This window comes from Carlito syrichta, unplaced genomic scaffold (genome assembly GCF_000164805.1).
Source record: "Carlito syrichta isolate Samal-C Ts95f unplaced genomic scaffold, Tarsius_syrichta-2.0.1 Scaffold288381, whole genome shotgun sequence".
NCBI lineage: Eukaryota > Metazoa > Chordata > Mammalia > Primates > Tarsiidae > Carlito > Carlito syrichta.
In genome coordinates, this window is record NW_007232477.1 from 332,859 (window position 1) to 344,035 (window position 11,177).

The 11,177-nt window shown below is 38.0% G+C and overlaps 1 protein-coding gene across 2 annotated transcripts in view; it reads right to left on the bottom strand.

Annotated features, from left to right (window-relative positions):
• SBF2 (SET binding factor 2) overlaps nucleotides 1-11,177 on the bottom strand; it is a 241,686-nt gene that overhangs the window by 60,460 nt on the left and 170,049 nt on the right. For both annotated transcript variants that reach the window (XM_021710296.1, XM_021710295.1), the window contains exons 20-23: nucleotides 10,057-10,252; nucleotides 6,516-6,643; nucleotides 5,112-5,287; nucleotides 2,161-2,306 (exon numbers count right to left, since the gene is read on the bottom strand). In XM_021710296.1, the coding sequence (XP_021565971.1) occupies nucleotides 2,161-2,306; nucleotides 5,112-5,287; nucleotides 6,516-6,643; nucleotides 10,057-10,252 (646 nt within the window). The remainder of the gene's footprint in view (nucleotides 1-2,160; nucleotides 2,307-5,111; nucleotides 5,288-6,515; nucleotides 6,644-10,056; nucleotides 10,253-11,177) is intronic.

The window sequence follows — 11,177 nt, forward strand, 5'->3', positions numbered from 1 at the left end:
TGTCTATTATTATAGAGAAGGCAAATCAGCTTTCAAAGTTTTTAGAAACGTACTCAAAGTACTAATGTGCAAATGAAAAAAAAGGCTTTCTTCCATTAAAATTTTAAAAAGAATTAATTGCCTGAGCCCGTGGGCTCAAGACTCACCCCAGCAACTTGGTGAGACCTTGTCTCTACAGTAAATAAAAAAAAAAATTAGCTGGGCGTGGTAGCACGCACCTGTAGTTCTGGCTACTTGGAAGGCTGAGGTGGAAGGATTGCTGGAGCCCAGCAGGTTGAGGCTGCGGTGGCCAGGAGTGTGCCACTGCACTCCTGTCTCGGCGACAGAGTGAGACACCAACTCAAAAATAAAAAATAAAAAATAAAAAAAGAAGACAACCAGCAGCTTGTCCCTATAAATATAAGACTTTGTGTTGCATTTGTGAACCTCACAATGTAATATAATCAAGTATCAATTTTGTGTTGGTCTTTTCAGAGGAGCAAAGAACATTCATATAATTTGGTCTTTTGGTGGAATAACTACCATAGAATAACAGACTTTGTTCATGAAATCATAAAAACATTGAGTTATAGAAAAGTCAACAGTGATGGGTAGCAGTACTATTTTTATGATTTTACATATGACTCTGAGGATGCCAGGGTTACAGCATAAGTCATTTCAGTAATGTAATGGTGGGTCTTTTAATTGCTCCCACAGGCAAGTTTGTATGTACACATTCTCACCCAGGGCATGCATACATACACACAGAACCACAGTTTCTTTATCCCAGCAAACTGAAATGGAAACCTTTTAGCCAGTGCTTTCTTTAAAGATAAGGTTCCTTTTTAAAAAATGTTGTTGTTATTATTAGTGGTTGTTGTATTATTACAGCAACTGAGTCTAAGATCCTGAGAAGGAAAAGAAGGCATTTTGCCTCCCATTACATCATACTTTCTGCAGGGTTAATTCCATAGTACACCTGCTACTGGGTTAAGACTAGGAAACACTCAATAAGACATTTTGCTGCTGGCTTTCTGCTTGTTTTCCTCACTGAGAAGTATCTTAACTGCCCAAATCCTGCTCTTTTACGTACTTAGCAGGTATTTTTTTTTCTGATCACCTAAGAATTCCTTCATCTTAGGTCTCCCATTTTGATTAACAGCATCTTAACCAAAAACCCAAATTTTCAACTTTGACATTAAAAAAAAATTATTTATTTATTTTTGAGTTGGCGTGTCACTCCATTGCCCACGCTGGAGTGCAGTGGCACACTCATGGCCACCCCATGTCGACCTGCTGGGCTCCGGAGATCCTTCCACCTCCGCTTTCCAAGTAGCCGGAACTACGGGTGCATGCTACCGCACCCGGCTAATTTTTTAATTTATTGTAAAGACAAGGTCTCCCTAAGTTGCCTGGGCTGGTCTCGAACCTGCGGGCTCAGGCAATCCACTCGCCTCGGCCTCCCAAAGTGCTGGGATTACAGGCCGAGCCACCGAGCCTAGCCAGATCTTCAAATTTGAATATTCAACATCCTTATTCCCTTATTCTTATTCTATGAGAATATAATACTAGGGACCACCCTATAGCTAAATTTTCTATGCAGTGGGGTTTGGGGTTTCCTTGTTTCTCCCTTTAGTGAGATCCATACAACAACCACTACTAATAACAACAACAACATTTTTTTAAAAAGAAATCTTATCTTTAAAGAGAGTACTAGCTAAAAGGTTTCCATTTCAGTTGGCTGGAATAAAGAAACTGTGTGGTTCTGTGTGTGTACGTATGTGTGTCCTGGGTGAGAATGTATACATACAAGCTTGCTTCTGGGGGCAATTAAAAGGCCCACCATTACATTACTGAAATGACCTTATGGTGGAGATCTGGCCACCTTAGAGTCATATGTAAAATCATAAAAATAGTATTGCTATCCATCACTGTTGACTCTACCCATCACTGTTGACCCAGCTGTATGGATTTAGTAAAAACCAAGTATAATTTGACAAACTCTTAGCTGAACAACGGTATATTAGAGAATTTTTTTTCCTAAAGAAGATGGCAAGTGTTTCCAATCTTCTCATAAGACCTAGGTTTTTGTGAGTCAAGGTTTAAGGTTTAAGCGCAACTACATTTTAGTCTCTTATTATCATTTATTGACTAATGAAGGAAAAATGAATTCTCACGTACCAGATATGTCATCTTCTTCATTCCATCCAGGACGATTTACTCTCTCTTCCACAATTGTTCCTGTCCTCCTTTTCAACAAATACTGCCGCCCAATTGTCATTTTCCCCGCCCTTTTGGCACCTTTCACAATTGTTTTTGAGAAGGTGCTACAAGTCATAAAACCAGAGAGAATGTTCATAATAAGTCATTAGTATTGTCCAGACTTTCATTAAGCTTCTCCTTTAAATAATTTTTTATATGGCAGAAGACTAATTTCCTATAAAACACCACTGCCCTCTGGGCCCTGCTTTAGGCAAAATGTGCAAGAAAACCTGAAGTGATGAGAGACAAACTACTTACCACTCAATATCTAAACTCCTTGGTTTGGCTTTTTGGTCAAGCCCGCCCTGAACCCACCCTGGCTATCCCCAATCTACTGCCCCCATCAAAGTTCTTATGCTTGTTGAAGTCCTCCTACATGAAAAGCCAGCCCACTCCCTTCTCTACTGATTCAAACTCTCTTTCCACTAACTCACAGGCCTTTGAGATCATATGACAATTACAGTTGGCAGCACCTTTGCTTACTTCTTAAATGTTTTAAGTGTGTATGTGTTGGTATTCTGCCTCTAATTAGCTATAAACCTTCTAAGGCATAGGAAAAAAATATATATATATATAAAATCCTCTTCTTTGAGAGGAGAAAAATAAGAAATCAGAAATTTGAGTATCCTTTCGAGAATCAGTTTTAATTAAAGGGAAACTAGGATGTAAATGACTTGAACTTAAAAGTACTTTATTTATTCAAACAGTTTACCCTTTCTGTCTGATATAAAATGTAGGCACAGAGTATCTGCAATCCAGAGAATTGAACAAATAATGTATTTCCTGACTAATCAGATGGAGGCCAAGATTTTGAGTAAGATTATTCTTAATTATGTTCTTCTTGACCACAAAGAAAAGAATTCTTTGTGTTTTCTTGACTTCAGTAAAATGTGACGAGGCTTCTTTCACTGTCAGTTTCACCAGACCCTGTCTTTAGTCATCTGCAATGTAAACCTGAAAGCTATTAAACAAGTTTTAGGTGACTGTTAGGAATGATGAAATACTGACATTTCCTAAATTAAACCTATTGTAAATTACTTCAGGAGTAACAAACTCAAAAGATTTTTGCAAGGTTCTCCCAGCTAAAACTGTATTTTTTGTTTCACATATTCAAGGCAATTCTTAATATTTTTAAATTGCTATATTTTTGTCGCAGTTGATAAAATGGGGTTGATACATGTATATATTTCTGAAACTCATATAAGTATATGTTTCTGGTAGTTTCTAAATGTAAAATACCATACAAAGGTTTTTGTTTCTTCCTTCAAAGGCTGGGATAACCAAAATCACAGGCTCCTCTGGACCCTGCAGTGCTAAAACAAGATGCTTGGCTCACTGCTATAAATCTCTAGGAAGCTGTTCATGCTTCAGCATATCATGCCTGAGTATTCATGGACTCTCTGGCTTACCAGGTAATATAGGTAGCTAGCTACACAATTAAGAAATAATGGAATCTCACAACTTCTGTAATCCCCAGTCTACCCCACTTCCAGGCAAAGAAAAGACCCTTTCTTTCCAAAGTCTGTGGTGCACTCCCTAATATGTAATTAGTCTTGGGAGATACCTAACTTCTACATAATTGTGAAGTAACTGAAATCTTAGCCACTATATTGATAATTTAAGAAAATTGTTATTTTGTGACAACTAAAATGTAAAAGTTTCAACATAAATTTCTAAAAACTTTCATTAAAAAATAAGGGTTCATATTAAAGCAATATGACAACTAAAAAAAGTAGCTAAAAAGAATCATCAGCACAATTTGAATACAGACTCTGGGTTACATAAGAGTTTCATATTGATTAAATTTCCTAGTTTTGATTACTATATTTTGGTTATATAAGATAATGTCTTTGTTTTTAGGAAATGTTTGTTGAGGTATTTAAGGATAAAGGGACATTTTGTGTATGACTCAAATGGTTCAGGAAAAAATAATTTGTATGTATATGACAAAGAGAATGATAAACAAATGAACCAAAATTGAAACCATTGGTGAATCTGGGTAAAGTATATACAGGAATTTTTTGTGCTGCTGTTGTAAATTTTCTGTAAGTTTGAAACTATTCAAAATAAGTAGTTACAAAAAAAAAAAAAAAAAGAAAATAAAGGCTACTGTCTCTAGATCAAAGCAAAACTGTCCACTGTTAATGTCCTGGATATTAATAAAAGCTGAAGAAACAGAGCAAATGCAATTAGAAAGTGATCAGGCCAGGATCGGTGGCTCAGCCTATAATTCCAGCACTTTGAGAGGCCAAGGCGAGTGGACTGTCTGAGCCCGTGGGTTCGAGACCAGCCCAGGCAACTTGGTGAAACCTCATCTGTACAATAAATCAAAAATTAGCCAGGCGTGGTAGCGTGTGCCTGTAGTTCTAGCTACCAGGAAGGCTGAGGTGGAAGGATCACTGGAGCCAAGCAGGTTGACGCTGGGGTGGCTGTGAGTGTGCCACTGCATACCAGCCTGGGCAACAGTGTGAGACTCCAACTCAGAAAAAAAGAAAGTGATCAATGTGGGAAAAGGAGAAAACAGAATTTCACATTCTAAAAATGCACGAATAATGAACATGATAGTCAAAACCTCTGGTAGCTTTTAGTTGTTTTTTTTTTAAACAAATTTTATTAGAGAAGGAAAAGAGAAAAGATAGAGAGACATGCCAAAGCTGGCATGGGTGAGAGAAACTGTCAACTTGTAGTTTTTGAAGCTTGTTACATTTATCAGTGCTGCTATTCCATAACTTTATGAGCTTGACCCAATGGGCTTGACAGAACAGCAAACAAAAAGGGCAATCACTCATACCTTTAGACAAAGGACAGGTCACTTCTCTGACCATCAATTATGGAAGGGCTGAAATTAAGAGACTTGTCTTTCATCTTACCGAAAAGAAGTGTTCTTTTCCTTCTGTTTTGGTAAAATTATTTGTGGAGTAGTTTGTCCAGCAGCAAAAGCAAAGGTACTGAAAATGGACTGAGGATAACGGAACTTCATCAGCTGTTTCTTAAAAATCTCTACTACTTCTGGACTGACTTCTTCATCAAATGCTACCTTAATCAACTTGAGACAAAAGAATTAAACACATAAGAAGCATTAAGAATTTCCAGACAACTTTCCCCCAAATTACTGAAACAACAGTGTATAATAATACCAAAAGGCAAGACTTTGGAGGTTGAGGGGATTTGGAGAACATACAACATACTTTTAAAAACATTTTTAAAAACAAAGTAAGGCTCAAAAGGGTTTACTTGCCTTTACTGGCATGGAAAATCATGTTTGTTGAAGTCAGGTTTCTTTAAGACTCTCTTCTATGATGGGACAGGGAATTAACTTAGTAGTAGTAGATGAAGTAGCAAATATGCCCTTCTCATTTCTCAACTGGTTGGTTCTAGATAGGGAATTTAGTCTATGAGGTTCCTTCCTACCCTGAGATACAACAAATGTAGGAAGAAAAAAATATCTGTTTGACTAGCATCCTAATCAGTACAGCCAGGCAATATTTGAGGGTGGCGCTCTTTTGCAGGTGGAACAGTGAGGAGGCCCCTAGGCAGTCAATGCTTTCAGGTGATGGGAGAAGATCTGAAGCCTAACGATCAACAGCCATGCATTTATTTCACACCACTAGTAAGGGAGTCAATAGAGAGGGCTCCTTGGCTAGAAGGAAGGACGCAAGAATTGGAATCCTTAAAAATCTGAGAAGTTAGAGACAAGGCATGAAGGATAGGAAATATAAAATATTACAGACTGAGAATTCCAACAAAAGGAAAAACGAGGAAAGGGTCACTTCTTTCAAGGTCTGGTTTGCATCCATAATTCCATAAGTTCTGATCTGATCAGAAGCCCCTGGAAAAACCCTTGCTTTATCAGGGGTTGTGCAGTCAGCACTAATGGTACTTTAGCCCTACCTAAACGTTTTACTTCTTCCACAGAAAAGGCATAGGGCATTTCCTTCTGAAACAGATGCTAAGATAGTTGCTTTTTATCCAAAGATTTTATCAAACATATTGAGATACAACTTGGCAGAGAACAAGAGCTAATTGTGTGTGTCTCAGTGTCTAAGATCACTAAATATTGAGAATCTGTTGGTATTCAGAGTTGCCTAATGGACTCCAGGGATAAAATCCAAGAATCCTCATGACTTTACTCAGCTCAAGATCGCCTTCTCACTCTGATCCTTCTCATCCTCATCCTCTAACTTACTGACCACATAGCCATAGAAAGTGGCCACAACATCATTAGATTTAAAACATTTTTTGAATTTTTAAAGAACGGCTTCCTTTTTCAGTACCTGAAAAGATGCAGATGTGATCTGCAGTCCTTCTTGCATATTCTGCTGTAGTTGGTTCTGCATGGTAATCTTCTTCTCCTTGGTGACGGAGGCAATGGGAAAGCTCCGCACAACGGTCTGTTCACCCACTGGAGAAAGACAGGACAGGACACAAACTCAGCAACAGCACTTCCTAGCTCACTTCTAGAGTCTCTACTGCCCACTTCATCAGTCTTTGCTGGAGAAAGGGAACTGGAAAGGACAATGTTCAGGGATGCAGTGAGATACATTGCTATGATCCTCGAATCTCATTCATTAATTTTGTTGCATGGCAAAATACTCTTGAGACAAAATCCCTTTCCAGAGTGAAGGAACTTTGACAGCATTCATTCTTTCTATCTCCTCAACCTACTGTGTACTACATAAGATCACCTGGTTTAAGGCAATCCTATAGGAAGGGAGGTTTTATACAGAAAAAATAAATATTCCTCAAATACTGAAAAGACATTAAAGATACTTAATTTAAGGTTACAGCAAAAGAGAACAGGTTTTTAAAGTCTGTTTCCATCTGTGGTAAAAGGTGCTGTACTGTGTATATGTCCCTTTAGAAGACAGAACTGACCTAAGATTTTTAGGAGTTTAACTATTAAAGCTTCTAGGGGAAAGTATAAATAATTATCAACCACCTGAGATTATGATGATGAGAATCTAGGAAAAAAATAGCACACATAACACAAAAGGCCTTCTTTGGAGAGCTTCCAGTTTCCCAGGGGAGGCGAGTCACATAAAGAAAATAATCATATGTGGTTAGCTTCTAGAGGTTTGAGGGAACAGGCTACAAGAATTGGAATATTTCAGAAAAGGTAAAGATCTCTGCATGCTACATGGATAAATGATTGCTGGAAAAAGTGAGAGGGAAGGTGAGCTTTGAAGAGAATGTAGGATTTGAAGAAGGAAACAGGAAGGGCATTTCAGGCATTGATACAGGTAACATAACAGGGGCAGCAACGAGTAAGGTCTCACAGCTAGTAAGCTGGGGTGAGAGGGCAGTGGCATGGTGAGATCTGAATTAGGTTTACCTGACTTAAGAGCTCACACATTCATTCATTTATTATCATCAGAATTCCTCATTCCCTGGATCTGCCAATCCCTAACCTAGAAAAGTCTATCTTACATCTAGCTCATAGCCAGAGGCTAGGATCTACATAGGATTTAAGTTCTAAGACATATTAAACAACATACGCTTATATAACAAATGTAAAATGATCAAATTTCTGTGTCATTAAAGGAGAAATTTTTTTTTTTTAAATAATTAATCAGTATTTTTATTATAGTTTTGTGGGGTACAGTTAAGGGTTAGGTGTACAATTACGTTTCATTCAGACACCCTGTTGATAAGAGGTGTTTTCCCAGCCCCAGACAGATATTTGCTACTGTTAATCCCCTCCCCCTCCCCCCCATAGTTTCCCAGTACCGTCAGTCATTTTCTTATAGTATATATTGGATGTTCAAGGTCCATTATATGAGTGAGAACATGTGATATTCTGATCTTTGTTTCTGTGTGAGGTCACTCAGTATTATAGACTCTAGTTCCATCCAGGTTGCAGCGAAATTCATGATTTTGTTTAAAGGAGAAATTTTAAAATTAGAAATGTAAAAAAGAGGGGAACCCCTTTGGGTCCCCTCTCACTGTGGGAGCTTTTCTGTTCTCTTAATAAATCTTGCTTTAAAAAAAGAAGAAATATAAAAAAGAAATTAAAAAACCAAGAAAAAGTTTTTCTTTGATAAAAATCATTGTCATGGCCAGGCTCGGTGGCACAGTCTGTAATCCCAGTACTTTGGGAGGCCAAGGCGAGTGGATTGCCTGAGCCCACTGACTCAAGACCAGCCTGGGCAACTTGGTGAGACCTCGTCTCTACAATAAATAAAAAAAATTAGACGGGCGTAGTATACGCCTGTAGTTCCAGCTACTTGGAAGGCTGAGGCGGAAGGATCGCTAGAGTCCAGCAGGTTGATGCTGGAGTGGCCGTGAGTATGCCATGGCACTCCAGCCTAGGTGACAGAATGAGACTCCAACTCAAAAAAAAAAAAAAAAAAAAATCATAAAAAAAAGTGAAATTAATCCAAAATTTGAAAGGCAAAGATAAGAGAACTATACGGGATTTCACACTAAGCATGACTTTGTTTTTTTTAAAAGAAATGACCATAGCTGGGTGCAGTGGCTCAAGCCTATAATCCCATCACTTTGAGAGGCCGAGGTGAGAGGATTGCCTGAGTCCACGGGTTTGAAACCAGCCTGGGCAACATGGCGTGACTTTGTCTATACAATAAATAAAAAAGTTAGCTGGGTATGGTGGCGCACACCTGTAGTTCCTGCTACTTGAAAGGCTGAGGCGGAAGGAATGCCTGAGCCCAGAAAGTTGAGGCTGTGGTGACTTTGAGTGTGCTACTGCATTCCAGCCTGAGTGACAGAGTGCAACTCCAACTCAAAAAAAAAAAAAAAAAAAAAAAGAAATGACCGTAGAAGTCAGAATTGGAGAAGTATCACATGTTTATATCTTCAAAGTGTATGTCTATAGCCATTAATCTCACAAATGTCCTGTTATAAAAAATTATAATAGGACATTTGTGAGATACAACTCAAAAAAAATTATAAGTACTGTATATTTAGTTTCTCTTAAAAGTACATTTGCTTTCAAATATAATTTATGTGTAGCAATATGATGAGAGGACTAAGAAATTTTCACTTTTTCAAAGTAAGTATGACTATTCCTATGAATTAATACTCTTTATTGAATTTTATGAGCCTTTTCCTTATTATGTGTAATCTTTTATGACTAATATACTAAACCCTTCCTGATTCTATCTAACCTAGAAATAATGCAACTGTTAAGATTTTAAAGATAATGCATTTTATACATCTGAATTCCATTGTTCAACAAAATGCACAGCACATAGTGTATACTCATTAAATTCTCCTAAATGGATACTTTTAGAGGAGAAAGGAACTTTAATGATCATTTAGCCCCATGGTTCTCAATCTTCAGTATTCATCACAATCACTTTGTGTGGCTTAAGAAATCTGCTAAGAGGGAATTGGGGTTAATTGAAATGGGATAAGAGGGAGGTGGGGTTAGTTGGTGCTATACAACCTGTGATGTTTAGCATATCCTTCTACAAAAAGGACCAAGTGTCTAAAGACCTTAGTTTTACAATTAATTGTAGAACACAGAAAGCTGGGACAAACCAGCAGGAGGCATATTTAGCAGTTAGATATAGATAATAGTCTTAGGTTACAATACTCTGTCTCATGAAATTATGATCATTTTAGCAAATGAATCCTTGATTTATTGTTTAGAAGATATCCTTTTGTTCTTTAAGTAAAAATTTAAGACCAAAATTATCATTGATTTTGACAGACTAAAGTATCTCCCATAATAACTGTGCAGCAAAAGCTTACTTTGGATTTGAAATTATCTGCAAATCATTGTGTATAGATTGAAATCAAGACCTCATGTACTGCACAGATATCCATGTTCTGATGGCATAGCATGCCTCCTACCTAGCTGATCATGGGGAGTCCCTCTGAAGAGAATCCTATATGTGGTGAGGAACAAGGCTCCTTCTGCTGGCAGGAGTTGAGGGCCTCCTAGAAGACCTCCAGTGGCTTCTTCTCTGCCATCAGGATCCAGTAGGACTCGAAGACCTTCACATACAACTTCTTCTCCTGGTAGCAGAGCAGGTCTAAGAATCTTGGGCTTACAACAGAGAAAATATTTTAAACACAATGTTTGTGGGGTTTCTAACACTTAGACCAAGGTTTTTCAGGCACAGACCTAAAAAACTTAGATTTCCCAGATAGTCACTTGAGAAAGCAGATTTGGTAAAAGGCAGAAATGAAATTTGTACGTCCAAGTGTGAATGAAAAGATTCTTGGCAGAATTGCTTGTCAACAGTCAAATTGTTGCGAAATAACTCAGATATCTGAAATACCCACCCAATGGAATGTTCTGCAACCTTTTAAAAGAATGACACAGGCCAAGTGTGGTGGCTCACACTTGTAATCCAGCACTTTGGGAGGCTAAGGTGAGAAGACTGCCCGAGTCCAGGAGTTCAAGTCCAGCCTGGGCAACATGGTGAGACCTCACCTCTACAATTAAAAAAAAAAGAAAAAGAAAAGATTAACCAGGTATGGTGGTACATGCCTATAGTCCCAGCTACTTAGTAGAGTGAGGTGGAAGGATCACCTGAGTCTAGCAGGTCGAGGCTGCGGTAACTGGGATTGTGTCACCCTAACCTGGGTGACAGAGTAACACTCTGACTCAAAAAAAACAAAACAAAACAAAAAGACAAAAAAAGACATAAATCTATACGTTAACACAGAAATATATCCAAGATATATTGTTAAGTTAAAAAAAAAAAAAACAAGCAAGTTAGAAACCAGTATGGATATTATGATCTCATTTTTGAAAAAAGAAAAGGGAATTATAAAAATATGAACCAAACTGTTAAAGGTGGTGCTACCATGGTTAAAGGGTGGAGGTGGGGGTGGGTAGGGAGAACTACAGGAGACTTCCACTTTGATAAAAAAATTATTTTTAAATCAAATGTTTTTGTTTTTTGTTTTTGGAGTTGGAGTCTCACTCTGTCACCCAGACTGGAGTACAGTGGCCGCTCACGGCC